A 17,222-nucleotide genomic window follows, 5' to 3' on the forward strand; every position below is an offset into this window, starting at 1 on the left:
TTGCATGGATGAGTGCAGCTCCAACAACGCTCAAGAAGCTCAACACCATCCAAGACAAAGCAGTCCGCCTGACTGGCATCCCATTCAACACCTTATACATTCACTCCCTCCACTACCAACACACTGTGGCAGCAATGTGTACCATCTGCAAGATGCACTGCAGCAACTCATCAAGACTCCTTCAACAGCACCTTCCAAACCTGTGACCTCTACCACCTAGAAGGACAAAGGCAGCAGGTGCATGGGAACACCACCATCTGCAAGTTCCCCTCCAAGCCACACAACATCCTGACTTGGAACTATATCACTGTCCCTTCAATGTCGTTGGGTCAAAATACTAGAACTCCCCTCCCTAAGCATCTATGTTATTTTCCGCAACCATTTCCTGATAGTGAGTTTCACATTCTAACCACACTGAGTAAAGACATTTTTCATTTCCCCACCAGATTCATTAATAACTATCCTGTATTGATGGCCCCTAGTTTTGGATTATTCCACAAGTGGAAGTATTCTCTCCACATCTCACCCATTCGATCCATTCATAATTTTAAAGACCTCTATCGGGTGACCTGTAAGGTTGGAACTTTCCCTGAGTTGCACAAAGTGCAGGGGCGGGCGTGAAAAAAGATGTTTTCCCGCCAGCCGTAAGGGTGGGCTTTTGTGCCATATGATCCACTTCCCGCCTTATTAATTATGCAGCCACAGGAAACACGCTATATTGCTGGTGGGCAGCCTCTGAATCACCCGCCACGCCATTACCTCACCGTTTCCTCACTTCGGGTGCCATATCTAAACTGCAGCCGGGCACAGTTCTCAATGCTTGTAACTCAGGACTGCTCCAGTGAAGGCATGGCCCTGAAAGCCAGGAAGAGTTCAGTGACCTATCACTGGAATGCTTTTTGGAGGCCCGCCGTGGTGTCCTCCAGCCCCCGCTCTGGCCACAGCAATCTCACCACTCCAGCTTGGGAGGCGGTGGCTGTGGTGGTCAGTACCAACGCTGAAAAGGGCGGCCATCCAGTGCAGAAAGAGGATGAATGATTTCGCCTGTGCTGCCAGGGTAAGGCAACCATCTCATCACTCTAAACACACTTAGTAAAGTGATGGAAAGGGTCATCAACAGTGCTATCAAGCGGCACTTGCTTGGTAATAACCTGCTCCCTGACACTCAGTTTGGGTTCTGCCAGGGCCGCTCAGCTCCTGACCTCATTACAGCCTTGGTTTAAACACGGACAAAAGAACTGAACTCCAGGGGTGAGGTGAGAGTGATTGCCCTGTCATCAAGGCAGCATTTGGTTGAGTGTGGTATCAAAGAGCCCTAGCAAAACTGGAGTCAAAAGGTATCTGGAGGAAAACTCTCCGACTGTTGGAGTCATACCTAGCACAAAGGAAAATGGTTGTGGTTGTTGGAGGTCAATCATCTCAGTTCCAGGGCATTGTTGCAGGAGTTACTTAGGGAAGTGTCCTCGGCCCAACCATCATCAGCTGCTTCATCAATGACCTTCCTTCCACCATAATGTCAGAAGTGGGGATATTCGCTGATGATTGCACAATGTTCAGCACCATTCGTGACTCTCAGATACTGAAGCAGTCCATCTCCAAATGCAGCAGGACCTGGACAATGTCCAGGCTTGAGCTGACAAGTGGCAAGTAACATTCGCACCACCTAAGTGTCAGGCAATGACCATCTCCAACAAGAGAAAATCTAATCATCACTCCTTGACTTTCAGTGGCATTACCATAGCTGAATCCCCCACTATCAACATCCTGGGGGGTTACTAATGACCAGAAGCTGAACTGGACTTGCCATATAAATACTGTGGCTACAAGAGCAGGTCAGAGGCTAGAAATCCCATGGCGAGTAACTCACCTCCTGACTCCCCAAAGCCTGTCCACCATCTGCAAGGCACAAGTCAGGAGTGTGAGGGAATAGCCTCCACTTGCCTGGATGAGTGCAGCTCCAACAACACTCAAGAAGCGTGACACCATCCAGCACAAAGCAGCCCATTTGGCACCCCATCTACAAACATAAATAAAAGCAAAGAACTGCGGATGCTGGAAATCCAAAACAAAAACAGAAACAGAAATACCTGGAAAAACTCAGCAGGCCTGGCAGCATCGGCGGAGAAGAACACAGTTGACGTTTCGAGTCCTCATGACACTTCAACAGAACTGTTCTGTTGAAGGGTCATGAGGACTCGAAACATCAACTGTGCTCTTCTCCGCCGATGCTGCCAGACCTGCTGAGTTTTTCCAGGTATTTATTTCTGTTTTTATTCCCCATCTACAAACATTTACTCCCTCCACCACCAACACACAGTGGCAGCAGTGTATACTATCTACAAGATGCACTGTAATAACTCATCAAGTCTCCTCAGACAGCACCTTTCAAACCTCTGACCACCTCCATCTAGAAGGACAAGGGCAGTAGACACATGGAAACACCACCACCTGGAAGTTCCCCTCCCAGCCACAAACCATCCTGACTTGGAAATATATCGCCGTTCCTTCACTGTCACTGGGTCAAAATCCTGGAACTCCCTCCTAAGAGTGCTGTGAGTGTACTTACACCACATGGACTGCATGTTCAAGAATGTAGTTCATCACCACCTTCTCAAGGTCAATCATGGATGGGCAATAAATGTTGGCCTAGCCAGCGGCATCCACATCCCGTGAATGAGAATAAAAAACTCATAAGGCCATCACACATTCACTGGTATCTCACTCACTGCCAGCTCAAGGGACATCCCCACTTTATCTCCCTCTCACACACCCTCACATCTCCAACTGGCCTCATCTCCTCTGGGGACTGCCTCCTCAGCCCTTATCATCTTGAAGCCACTTGCACACATCAACTTATGCCCCCATACACTTCCTCGGATACCCATCCCCCACTTCCCCAAGCAAGCCCTAGTGCTGCAGCTGTTGAAAAGCCAAACCCACTTTATGGCTGGTCTGGTAGGTAGAGACCTGCCATGAAAAGTGATATGGTGCTGCCTGCGATGTCTGGCGCTGGGGACCACAAGTGCTGCCCGAAGCAAGGTAGTCAAACAAACCTCGAAGTCCTTAGCGAAGTGCAAGTCGCCAGGTGCACATCAGTTAAGTATCGTTGTGAAACACGTCAGCATGATTGCATGACCCAGCGTGGTGGGGGGGATGACCCCAGCGAGCAGGGCTTATAATGAGATGCTAAAGCATCGAAACAAAAACAGAAAATTCTGCAAAAACTCAGTCAGGCAGCATCTGTGGAGAGAGAAACAGAGTTAATGTTTTGAGTCCGTATGACTCTTCTTCAGAGGTAAAGAGAAGTAGAAATGTGATTTTATACCGTTTGAGAGGGGGTGGAGCAAAATAGGTTAGGGATAGGTGGGAGCGAAGGAGAAATTTGACAAAGTTGTCATGGACACAGGACAAAGTGAGTGTTAATGGTAGTGTTAAAAGACTAAAGGAAGTGCTGATAGTGGCATAAAGGTGAGATACCAGAATATGTTAATGGAAGAACGAGGAGCAGCGCTCTGTGAAAGCGAAACAAGTGACAGATGACCCTCTGGGTGGGTGGGGCATGAGATTGGGGGAAAAGGATAGCAAAACATTTAAATATTAATAAATAAATTAAACATAAAAAAATAATTGGATTAAAAAAGGTGTAAAAATGGTCTGAAGTTGTTGAACTCAATGTTAAGTCCGGAAGGCTGTAAAGTGCCTAATCGGAAGATGAGGTGCTGTTCCTCCAGTTTGCGTTGAGCTTTGCATTGCAGCAGGCCAAGGATGGACATGTGGGCATGAGAGCAGGGTGGAGTGTTGAAATGGCAAGCGACAGGGTATGCTTGCTGACTGAATGAAGGTGTTCCGCAAAACGGTCACCCAGTCTGCGTTTGGTGTCCCCAGTGTAGAGGAAACTGCATTGGAAACAGTGAGTACAGCAGACAAAATTGAAGGAAGTGCAAGTCAGGTGCTGCTTCACCTGAAAGGACTGTTTTAGGGCCTTGGACAGTGAGGAAGGGGGAAGTAAAAAGGCAGGTGTTGCACCTTCTGCAATTGGATGGGAAGGTGCCATGGGAAGGGGGTGAGGAGTTGGGGGTGAGCAAGCAGTGGACCAGGGAATGGTCCCTATGGAATGTTGACGGGGAGGGGGGAGATATTTTTGGGGGTAGCATCACACTGGAGTTGGTGGAAATGGCAGAGAATGATCCTTTGAATGTGGAGGCTGGTGGGGTGAAAAGTGATGTCAAGGGGGACCCTATAATAGTTCTGGGAGGGAGGGGAAAGGGTGAAGGCAGAGGCGTGGGAAACAGGTCGGACACTGTCAACCACAGTGGGGACGAACCCTCGGCTAAGGAAAAAGGAAAGCATGACAGAAACACCATTTTGGAAGGTAGAATTATCAAAACAGATGTGAAGGAGGCGGAGGAACTGGGAAAATGTGATGGGAGTCCTTACAGGAAGCAGGGTGAGGAGTTGTAGTCGAGTGCAATTAGGAATGGGGCAATGAATACTGGCCTAGCCAGCAACACCCACATTCCATGAATGAATTAAAAAAATTTAGGACAAAGCGGCTCACTTGATCAACACCCCATCCACAAACATCCACTCTCTCCACCACTGACACACAGTGGCAGCAGTGTGGATCATCTATAAGATGCACTGCAAGTACTCATCAAGGCTCCATAGAAAACGCTTTCCAAACCCACAATCACTATCATCTAGAAGGACAAGGGCAGCAGACACATGGGAACACCACCACCTGGAAGTTTCCCTCTAAGCCACTCACCATCCTGACTTGGACATTCCTTCCCTATTGCTAGGTCAAAATCCTGGAGCTCCCTCCCTAACAGCATTGTGGATGTACTTACAACACATGGCCTGCAGTGGTTCAAGGAGGCAGCTCACCACCACCTTTTCAAAGATAATTAGGGATGGGCAATAAATGGTGGCCCAGCCAGCGACACCCACATCCCATGGATGAGTAAAGAAAAAAGGACAAGTTGCATATACTAGGCTTGTATTCCCTTAATTCTGGATTTGGGGTGATCTAATTGAAAGATGTTTAAATGGTTAAAGGATTTAAAATGGCAGATAGTGAGAATCTATTTCTTTAGGTGGGGGAGTCCCAGTAGAATTAAAATTAAAATTGGTGCTAGGACTAGGATAAAGCGAGGAAGGACTTCTACAACACAAGGGATACTGGAAAACTGAACTCCCCCCCCAAAAAAAAGGCTGTTGAGACTTGGGGTCAAATGGAATCTTCAAAACTGAGACTGATGGATCTTTGTTAGGAATTAAAGGGTACAAAAACAAGGTGATTAAATGGACTTGAGACACAGGTCAGCCATGATCTAAGTGAATGGTAGAACAAGCTTGAGGGCCGAATGGCCTGCTCCTATTCCCAGCTACTTGATGCATTAACCAGGGAATCTCACCATTCTTTATTTTGATAAAAATACTCTACAATACACATACTGTCCACACTCTAAAATGTGTAAATCAAGTTTATTTGTTCTCAAAGAGTTGCATTATGAAATAAAATTACTGCCACAAACTTTACAAGCTGCCAAAGATACAGGAATAATAAATTAAGACTACTGCCACTTAAAAAATATTGATATTCTACATGAAAATTAACAAAAAAAATAGTTGCCACCAGGTCAGTTATTCACAACTAAAAAGAAAACCATATCAAGTTACAGGATTATTACAGCATGTGTATACACAGGCATGCTTGGTTCAACAGACTCTGCAGGTACTGTTAAAGGTGATATGTTTCAGCATAGTTTCAGAATAATTGCTCATGCAGCTCTAGTATTGTGGCATTACCAGTTTTTAACTTGTGTGCTTTGTGCATGTCTACTTTCCTCCATTCTGTAAATCTTGTGATGGTACAGTACAATGACAAGGCTCTGTTTCTCACACAGCAGCCACTTTACTGAAGCCATCAGCCAAACTTGCAAGCAATATTGTATCAAAGCCGGACTTTCACTTTCAAAACTACTGCATGCGCTGGAGTTCAATAAAGTGTGAACTGATTCTCAGTCACATGTAGGGTTTTTGTTAAGATCGTTTTTGTTGATAATTTTGGCAGCGAAAGGCAAAGAAAGGAGGGACAAATGAGAAAAGGAGAAGTACGAGCACTTTAAAAAAATTCCTATTATATCTTAACTGAAACCACAGTACATACACAGTTTACAATCATGGTTAGCATGCTGCCTTTAATTTACATATGGGCTAAACGCATTCACAATAATATCCCCTTACGACTACCATTAAGAAATATATAATTTAACTAGACTGCTAATGATGAACCTATTAACATTCATTGCACATGATTAGCATTAATCAGTATGTTTTGATGAACTGAGACACAGGATGAATACAAAACATTCTACAACATGATCCATCAAACAGAAGCCTGCGTGCTGGGTCCAGTTCGTGTTGAGTAGTGTCCTGATTCAGCTGGCACAATTCACAAATCGAACTCACTTTCTTTTCTTGCAGTAAACATAAAGATGATGCAGCCAATTAATGCTTAATTTTATTTAAGGATCAGCCTCCCTGCTTTTGTTGGCCTACCTCAGCTTTCATTTAACACTTAGAAGTATTCAGTACCCTCCTCAAATAAAAATGAACCATCAGAAGATCCTTTCCTAGACACAACAAAAACACAATGGAGGCCAATATCTATAGCATTACGGTCACATTGCTATGAAAATATATTTTAAAAATACCCCAAGTAAGAGATAATTTTCAGAGGAGGGGAGAGGGGGGAACCAGGTCTATTTCAGCTTTTGTAACCAATAAAAAGTTATTCTTTAATAAGCATTTGCATTCTTCAACCTAAATAGAGTTGTGTGGCAGAAAAAACAAATCTGTTAGCAGATGAGCTCCTCTGTTACTACTCTGTGTCTCAAATCCTATCTATGGAGGATGTTCAGAAACAGACCACACAAATTTACAGAATTCCATTTGTTTGCAATTTTGCAATCAGCAGCAACTTGGGTACTTTTTACATTTTCAAACCTGGCACTCATTTAAAACCCCAAAAAAGGGCTATTAGTGAGCACTGTATTAAAGGACCCATGGTATGATGGGATGCCTCAGTAGTGCAGTTAAACTATTTGTTCCCTTTTTGAAAATTAGCATAATTGGAATAAATAATAAAATACAGGTTTGCTGCTTTGTGGGTTTGGTTAAAATTCTTGGAGCCTATTTACACTCACTGTTGCTTGAACAGTTTCCCTTAATGATAAAAAGTTAACTTCTCTAGATCCTACACATTGTAAAAATAGATATTACGCTGCTAATACAATACTCATGGTTAAAACTGTACAGCTGTTCTTTTGTTTTACGCTCTGGTAGAAACAACCAGCTGGGTTTGCACTGGGGCATGGTGGTAACACTCGAACCTGCAGGCAGGTTGTCTAACACTGTCCACTACAATGTCTGGGAGGTAGGGAGAAATCTTCACTGCCATGCAATTAAACTACTCTCTGAGGACTAGTGAAATTAAAAAAAGACAAGCTAAGCAAGACATTCTAGGATAAGAGAAATTAGTAGACTGGGAGGCATCGGAAAATAAAGGTGTTTTTCTCTTCATGGGAGTCAGCAGAATGCGATCTTCATGCCCCTCTGGTGTAAAGGAAGAGTGCTGGCTTTAAGTTGGGCAGAGCACTGCAAAAGGAATAGAAGTACATTATTAGCATCCAGGTACAATTGGAAATTACACAGAATTTACAGCACAGAAACAGGCCATTTGAACCAACCAGTCCATGCCATTGTATATGCTGCACTTGAACCTCCTCCCATCATTTCTGAACTAACTCTGTCAGCATAACCCTTTGTTCCTTTCTTTCTCATACGTTTATCTAGCTTCCCCTTAAAGACATCCATACATTAAATAACATTTACCATGCCATTGAGTATGTACTATTCATCTTAGCTACCCTATGTGATAGCAACTTCCACATTCTCACCACTGTCTTTGGTAAAAGTCTTTTGATTTTCTATTTGATTTCTTTGTGACCATCATATTGATGACCTCTAATTTTTCACTTCCTCATAAGTGGAAACACATTCTCTGTCTTTCTTTGCCTATTCTATTGAAACCTTCCATAATTTTAAAGATCTTCAATAAATCACCCCTCAGCCTTCTCTTTTCAAGAGAAAAGAGATACAGCTTGTTTACCCTATTCAAATTGGCATAACTTCAAAATGCTAATCTCATCCTTGGAAATCAACAGCATTACCATTGCTGAATTTCTCACCAACATCTGGTCACCACCAGAAATTTACAACATAAATATTGTGGCTACAAAAGCAGGTCAGAAGTTGAGAATTCTGCAGTGAGTAACTCACCTCCTGACTCCCCAATGCTTGTCCACCATCTACAAGGCACAAGGATATGATGGAATACTCCCCACTTGCCTGGATGAGTGCAGTTCCAACAACACTCAAGAAGCTCAACACCATCCAGGACAAAGCAGCCCACTAAATTGGCACCCCATCTACAACCTTAAACATCCATCTTTCCACCTTTGGTGCACAGTGGTTGTAGTGTGTATCATCTACAAGATGCACTGCAGCACCTTGCCAAGGTTCCATCAACAGCACCCTTCAAACCTGCTACCTGTACTATACTGAAAATGGGCTCCAGGTTCAAGGGAACACCACCCCCTCCAATTCCCCTCCAAGGCAGGTGAGTAGGTAGGTGGGGGGTTCCAGATTTCTACTACCATTTGTGTGAAAAAATGGTTCCCAATTTCACCTCACGATAAAGACCAGTGTTCTATTAGTCTTTCTGAATGCTTTGCATGCCTATGCACTGGTTTTTAGTGATTTGTGTACAAAGACTCCCAAAGTCGCCATCATTTCTTATCTCATGTCATTAAAAAAATTGAACTATCTTTCTTGGATCCAAAATGGATGACCTCACACTTCCCCACAATGAACTCCATTTTCCACCATTTCGCTTACTCATTTAATCAGTCTACACCCCTTAGTATCTTCCTGCTCCCATCTACACAATCTACTATGCTGTCTATCCAGAAAAATTGTCATAGTTTCTTGTTCGGTGGTTCATGGGGAAGAAGTGGGGCCAGCAGGAAGGGGAGGTGGGGGTGGTGAAAAGACAGAAGCACCTAAAAGAAGCCTGTCTGTTATCTTTGCATTGGAGAAAGAGTGGGTATTATAAAGTTTTGCTTTTTTCGTAGAAAGGTTTCCCATCCCAGATTAATCCTAATGTAAAAGTGAAAAGTATTTAAAATTTGTAATCATAAACTTACATCACTCTCCACACACTCGCAAGGGGAGAAATTTGTTCGCATAATACCGCTACCAGCTACCTGCACAGCATTCTTCAAGAATAATGCTATAAGTGGTGCTATATGAATGAATTTCTAGCTCTCAATCTCCAAAAGCAGAAAGATCTTGTGCAAGCGCTACCCAAAACCACAAACAGAACAAAGAGTTAGTGTCCGCTGTGGAGAATCTGGTCTCCTGGAAGACAAAGAACACGCTTGAGGCTCTTATGTTATTTAAAAAGGTACAGGACTTTAAAACCTCATACTCAAATGTGCTGATTTATTTCTAGGTTGACTCGTAATCCTGCAACAAATGTACTTTCTAGCCTTCAGGGTCCATATATGGCTTTAATTCCCCTAATTAACTGCCCTGTACATCACTAGAGACTTTCAATTATTATAGCAGATGTTACCAAGCCAAGTCGTTTCTTTTGAAGATGAGGCATCTCTTTTCACAAAAGATGTGAAGTTTTCTCCCAATACCAAAAACCTCAATGACTGTATTGCTAGTTTAACTTTTCATTTAGTAAGAGGGGGTCTCTATCTGTACCAGATCTATGAAGATATCAGCACAGCATGAATGCTTCTGCTTCCCATCCACAGAGAATGCCATGGATGTGGGACAGAGAAGAAGGCAAGCTTCTTTTCATGGAGAAAAGGAAGTCAGGTAACTGATCGTGTAAGTTTACATAATAAACAAACGTCTTTCTACCAGCATTGCTGTGATGAAACGTACGTTTGAGAGTGAAACACAAGGTATGGCATATATTATATAAAAAAAACGAATTGGTTAAAAGGCAGGTACTTAGCTTTGAGTCTCTGGTGAGGAGATAAACATGCATGAAGCCCCTTCTTTAGCACAACCCCCTTGTAATCACCCACTATTCAAGTAATAATCAATCCTTTTGCATCATGTTAAAGGACCAGGATATTAGTTCCTAAGAGCTGCATAAATATATAAGTACTAGTTACATTAAACATTTCAGAGCCCCCTGTTCTTCAGACAATATACACAAACCTCAGTCAATCCAGCCTTTACACGAGTGCTAGCACAACAAAAAAAGCAAAACAAAGAAAAGTCAGGTGACAGAGGAAAGGAAAGAAAATGTAAATTGAACAGAAAGAAAAATCAAAGAACAAAAGAAAAAAAAACCTGAAGCGAATTAAAGACCAACAGTTTTCTCAATTCACTTTATCGCAGAGTTATTAAATTCACTTAGGTGACTTTGAGACAAGTTTGTTAGTGTCACAAACGGCCTTTCAATTTAAAAGTGAAAAAGTGATTCCCCATTGGGGCCATATACCTCCATGAGGTCAGTTTGCCCTCAACCAGAAAGGAAGACAAAGCTTAGCTCTGGACTTTCCACAGTTGTCACCAGAATTGCTGTTGGTCAACAGGAAGCTCTTGTGTGTAGAATGGCATGAAGTTAGGATGTCAACTCTATCTCTAGTCATGGGACTGCTCAGCTCTCTAAAGCTGCACCACCTGATTGCTGAATTGACGGCTGGCCAGAGTTGTCACAACCAAAGCTGGGTTGTTAACAGGCTACAGACTCGAATCTGCAATCTGTGGAAAACCATACTCTTCCTGTTGCCATACTGGATTAGTCTGGTATTATCTTTAACTTTGCAATGCTTTTGAACATTCATAGACTTAAAATCTTAGCAATTCTGTTTGGTGAGTTTTTTTTTAAAGATACTTTGAACACCTTTAAATAATGACATCTGAAGTTTGACAGATCAACTTTAAATATAGCACTTTTACTTGGAGATATCTTTTGGATTATCTATCACTTTCAACAATTCAAAGAACTTCTAAACTGTTCCTTTCTGTGTATTAAATCTCACTGATCGATTTTATCTAGGTAGATTTATTTCCCAGGTGCAAGACAAGGTAAGGAGAAGGAGGTCCTGCAAAGCTAGGTTTACATCCATTTGTTTTGCCCACATAATTCCTGGGGTTCCCTGATCGAATTTGCTCTCACAGAATCGTTATGGCACAGGAGGCCATTTGGCCCATCATGTCAGCACCAGCTCTCCAAATGAGCAACTCACCTAATGCCATTTCCTTGCCTTCTCCCCATAATCCTACACATTCTTCCTTTTCAGATAACAGTTTAATTCCCCTTTGAATGCTTTAATTGAATCTGCCTCCACCACACTCTCAGGCAGTGCTTTGCAAACCCTAACCACTCGCTGCATGAAATTTTTTTTCTTCATATCACTATTGCTTCTTTTGGTAATTACTTTAAATCTGTGCCCTATCATTCTCGATTCTTTCACAAGTGGAAACAGTTTCTCCCTATCTACTCTGTGCTGACCCATGATTTTGAATACCTCTATCAAATCTCCTCTCATCATCTTTTCTCTAAAGAAAATAGTCTTAACGTCTCCAATCTATCTTCATAACTGAAGTCCCTCATCCCTCTCTAATGCCTTCCTAAAGTGTGACACCCAGAACTGGATGCAATACTCCAACTGATGCCAAACTAATGACTTAAGCTAGTTCAACATAACCTTCTTGCTCTTCTACTCTATGCCCCTATTAACAAAGTCCAGGATACTGTATGCTTTAATAACCGCTCTCTTAACCTGCCCTGTCACCTTCAATGACTTATGCACATAAACACCCAGATCACTTTGCTCCTGCAGCCACTTTCAGTCTTAGAAGATGGGAGAAGAGACTGCAACATAAGTCCTGAAGGCAATGAGAAGATAAGTCTTTATTCACATGGCCAAGAATATGACCATGAGGACTGGAGGTCTTCTAGCTGCTGATCTTGGACAGCCATCAAAAGTCCTGAAGCTGGTGGCTGTTACCTCTGTGCAGTTTTTGACATTCTGTTCTCATTTCTGGGTACACATCTGCACTGAGGAAGGTCAACCTGATGCAGAAAGCTTGAATCTCCAGAGCTACAAGCAGCTTCAGGTCAGGTCAGGTCAGGCACAACGCACTTTGGGTGTACTTTACCTGACTTGTGCGTAGGAAGGGTGGGGGTGGGGAAAGAGGAATAGGCCTTACATTTCATAAACTTTGATGGAATTTTCACATCTGTGTTCTGTTCTGTGGCCAGTTTTTGTACTTAATGAATCTTGTGACGGTGATGTAAGAGAATTTTCCTCAAAAATTAAAGTACCATCCCACCCCTCATCATGAGGTAGAAAACTCCAGCTATATGATTAGATATATGACATATTTCAAGAAATCAACTGTAAAACAGGCCAGTGACTGAATTACCCATTTCCACAGGTTCACAGCAACAAGGGGAAAACAAATTCCTTTGTCTACGTGGTACAATTTCCTATGAAGTGCATTTATCATTCTGCTCTCTTTTTTTTCCCCCTATTTTTCTCTTTATCTTCACTGTCATGTGTTTAACATTTAGAGTTAGTTTGCTGTAAAGTGCCTGAAGATTAATTTACAATGGCAAATTTGCTCACAGCAAATCAGCATGGTAATCAGAGCTTTTTGTTGTACACTTATAGGCAATGAAGGTTGCTTAGCAACATGCCATCTTGTTTCCAGATAATGCACATTATGTATGTAGCAAGCAGAGAAAGGATTTGTGTTTGAACCACTGCCACAAGGATGAAAACTCTTCAAATGAAATTTCTCTGCTACAGGCCTGCACTTTGACAATAATCTAGTTGCTTTTTGCTTGTACTCATGAATAATAATTAAGAAATCATTTCTGGTTTGGGAAGGGAATAAAACCAGAAAGGAAAGAAGAGGATGAGCATGCAATAATTGATGTATTTGATGCCCTCAAGCTTTACAGCCAAAGAATCACTTCGGAATGGTTACCCCAATTTTTATAAGCAGGTTGAAGGCACGGTACTGCCTCATGACATATTAGTTATCAATGCTGGAAAACGAAACATCTTCTCATTTTTACATCCAAGGTAAGCATCAAGCATTGCAGATCAGTTGTAGTATGAGTAAGATACATAGTATAGCTATAATCATACCCCAATTAGAAGCTCAGACCCAATTTTAGAAGGGATCCTATAAAAAGGTACCTAGCTGTCTAAATAACCAGGTTCCCAGAGTATATTAATCATTGCTGCCCAGAGTTTCTACAACAATTCTTCGGATCACCATCCGTAGCTTTAGAGGAATCTCTCGGGAAATGATCACTTTGCTGGGGTACTGCTGAACTTTCGCCAAGGGAGATTGGGGAAACCCCGTTCAAATTCTGTCTGAATTTAGGAATGCATACAAGAACTTTACATGGCAATATAGTACTCAGTTTCCATGATGCTGATATTAGCCAGCATCATAGCAAAGTGTTTTAATGTAATTTACATCACTGTGTTGATCATTTATTGGCAAAAAAAAGATTTGCCAAACACTTCCAAGAACATTCTGGCTATTTAACATCCATGGAGGTAACCACTAATTTACTTTTTTGACCTGGTAAAACTAAGTTAAGATGCAAGATTGTTAATGATCTGTCAGAATGCTTGCAACAGTCTTAGATTTTAGTAGGGCCATCAGTTCTAGTAAGTATAGTCATCAGATCTTGATTTTAAATTTGGCTGATGCACAACCAAGATCTTAGCTGAAGTATTCTTTGGCAGTTCTCACTGAATCAAGTATGGCAAAATTTTAGTCTCCTTCCTGTACTAACAATCAAACAATCACAAGAGGTCTCAATACAGGCCAGAACTACACCATATTGTTTGAAATAGCCACATTTTAATAAAAGATTCAGTTGAAGCATTTCTTTGCAATAAAGTTCAATACTGAAACAAAATAATATCAAAGTACATATCAAATTTATCAGCATTTATTAATGGATCAGTGAACAATTTATAAAGTAATTCTGCACTAACCTTTCAGAATGTAATCTGTCAACAAGCTTGGTACTCTCTCACTATCTTCCTTCATTGCCTGAAGAACTGAAAGGGAATGCCAACAATTAAGATTTTCAAATCAACTTTTCATGAGTTCAGAAAATCTTAAGTACAGTGAAGCAGAGAATGAAGATCTTTTGGAATATTTAAAATAACCAGAAGATTAAACACTCAGCTATCACAAATATAAAGTACACAATTGTGCAGAAAAAGTTCACAAAGAAGTACACAAATATGAAGAGTTCCTCAGGGTAGTGTCCTAGGCCCAACCATCTTCAGCTGCTTCATCAATGACCTTCCTTCCACCATAAGGTCAGAAGTGGGGATGTTTGCTAATGATTGCACAATGTTCAGCACCATTCGTGACTCTCAGATACTAAAGCAGTCCATGTCCAAATGCATTAAGACCTGGATAATATCCAGGCTTGGGCTGACAATGGCAAGTAACATTCACGTCACACAAGTGCCAGGCAATGGCCATCTCCAACAAAAGAGAATCTAACCATCACCCCATGACATTCAATGGCATTACCATCACTGAATCGCCCACTATCAACATCCCTGGGCATTACCATTCACCAGAAACTGAACTGGACTAGCCATATAAATACTGTGGCTATAAGAGCAGGTCAGAGGATAAGAATACTGCAACGAATAACTCAACTCCTGACTCCCCAAAGCCTGCCCACCATGTATAAGACACAAATCAGGAGTGTGGTGGAACACTCTCCACTTGCTTGGATGAGTGCAGCTCCAACACTCAAGAAGCTTGACACCATTCAGAACAAAGCAGCCTACTTGACTGGCATCCCTTCCACCAACGTTCACTTCCTCCACCACGGACGCACAATGGCAACAGTGTGAACCATCTACAAGAGGCGCTGCAGGAATTCACCAAGCCTCCTTAGACAGCACCTTCCAAACCTATGACCACTACCATTTAGAAGGACAAGGGCAGCAGTCACACAGGAACAATGAGAAAGGGGACGGGAAATACAGGACTGAAGGTGTTGTATCTGAGTGCACACAGTATACGAAATAAGGTAAATGAGTTGTGGCGCAAATTGAAATTGGCAGGTATGATGTGGTGGGCATTACGGAGACATGGCTGCAAGGGGATCAGGACTGGGAGCTAAATATCCAAGGATATACATCCTATCGAAAAGATAGGCAAGTTGGCAGAGGGGGTGGGGTTGCTTTATTAGTAAGAAATGAAATTAAATCGATAGCAAGAAATGACGTAGGGTCAGATGATGTAGAATCTGTGTGGGTAGAGTTGAGGAACCGCAAAGGTAAAAAAATCATAATGGTAGTTATGTACAGGCCTCCGAACAGTAGTCAGGATGTGGGGCACAAGATATACCAGGAGATAGAAAAGGTGTGTAAGAAAGGCAAGGTTACAGTGATCTTGGGGGGATTTCAATATGGAGGTAGACTGGGAAAATCAGGTTGATAGTGGATCCTAAGAAAAGGAATTTGTGGAATATCTACAAGATGGCTTTTTGGAGCTGCTTGTGGTGGAGCCCACTAGGGAACAGGCAATTCTAGATTTAGTGATGTGTAATGAGGCAGATTTGATAAGGGAGCTTAAGATGAAGGAACCCTTAGGAGGAAGTGACCATAATATAATAGAATTTACCCTGCAATTTGAGAGGAAAGCTGGAATCAGATGTAACGGTATTACAGTTGAATAAAGGCAACTACAGAGGCATGAGGGAGGAGCTGGCCAGAACTGACTGGGAGATGAGCCTAGCAGGAAAGACAGTGGAACAGCAATGGCAGGAGTTTCTGGGAGTAATTTGGGAGACACAGCAAAAATTCATCCCTAGGAAGAAGCATACTAAAGGGAGGATGAGGCAACCATGGCTGACAAAGGAAGTCAGGGACAGCATAAAAGCTAAAGAGAAAGCATACAACGCGGCGAGGAGCAGTGGGAAACCAGGGGATTGGGAAGCCTACAAAGACCAACAGAGGACAACTAAAAAAGAAATAAGGAGGGAGAAGATTAAATATGAGGGTAAACTAGCCAGTAATATAAAAGAAGATTGCAAGAGTTTTTTTAGATATATACAGGGTAAGAGAGAGGCAAAAGTGGACATCGGGCCACTGGAAAATGACACTGGAGAAGTAGTAGTGGGGAACAAAGAAATGGCGGAGGAACTGAATAGGTACTTTGCGTCAGTCTTCACAGTGGAAGACACGAGTGACATCCCCAAAGTTCAAGAGAGTCGGGGGGCAGAGGTGAGTATGGTGGCCATTACCAAGGAGAAGGTGCTAGGAAAACTGAAAGGTCTGAAGGTGGATAAATCACCTGGGCCAGATGGATTACACCCCAGAGTTCTGAAGGAGATAGCTGAAGAGATAGTGGAGGCGTTAGTGCTGATCTTTCAGGAATCACTGGAGTCAGGGAGGGTCCCAGAGGACTGGAAAATCGCTAATGTAACCCCCCCTGTTTAAGAAGGAAGTGAGGCAAAAGACGGGAAATTACAGGCCGATTAGCCTGACCTCGGTCGTTGGTAAGATTTTAGAGTCCATTATTAAGGATGAGATTTCAAAATACTTGGAAGTACATGGTAAAATCGGGCAAAGTCAGCATGGTTTCATCAAGGGGAGGTCATGCTTGACAAATCTGTTAGAATTCTTTGAGGAGGTAACGAGTAAGTTAGACAGAGAGTCAATGGATGTTATCTACTTGGACTTCCAGAAAGGCCTTTGACAAGGTCGCACAGGAGGCTGCTCAGTAAGATAAGAGCCCATGGTGTTAGAGGCAAGGTACTAGCATGGATAGAAGATTGGCTGTCTGGCAGGAGGCAGAGAGTGGGGATAAGGGGCTCCTTCTCAGGATGGCAGCCGGTGACTAGAGGAGTTCCGCAGGGGTCAGTGTTGGGACCACAACTTTTCACTTTATACATTCATGATCTAGATGAAGGAACTGAGGGCATCCTGGCTAAGTTTGCAGATGATACAAAAATAGGTGGAGGGACAGGTAGTATTGAGGAGGCGGGGAGGCTGCAGAAGGATTTGGACAGGTTAGGAGAATGGGCAAAGAAGTGGCAGATGGAATACAACTTGGGG

At 42.6% G+C, this 17,222-nt stretch overlaps 1 protein-coding gene across 2 annotated transcripts in view; it reads right to left on the minus strand.

Moving 5' to 3' along the window:
- Positions 1 to 5,468: 5,468 nt before the first annotated feature.
- The window catches only part of fez2b (fasciculation and elongation protein zeta 2b), a 174,895-nt gene continuing 163,141 nt past the window's right edge, over positions 5,469 to 17,222 (minus strand). The window contains exons 7-8 of one of the 2 annotated variants that reach the window (XM_078557350.1): positions 14,127 to 14,192; positions 5,469 to 7,662 (exon numbers count right to left, since the gene is read on the minus strand). In XM_078557350.1, the coding sequence (XP_078413476.1) occupies positions 7,646 to 7,662; positions 14,127 to 14,192 (83 nt within the window). In that variant the 3' untranslated portion in view covers positions 5,469 to 7,645. The remainder of the gene's footprint in view (positions 7,663 to 14,126; positions 14,193 to 17,222) is intronic. The other variant, XM_078557351.1, reaches the window with a different exon arrangement.

Source organism: Cetorhinus maximus, chromosome 14 (genome assembly GCF_964194155.1).
Source record: "Cetorhinus maximus chromosome 14, sCetMax3.hap1.1, whole genome shotgun sequence".
In the NCBI taxonomy this organism is placed as follows: domain Eukaryota; kingdom Metazoa; phylum Chordata; class Chondrichthyes; order Lamniformes; family Cetorhinidae; genus Cetorhinus; species Cetorhinus maximus.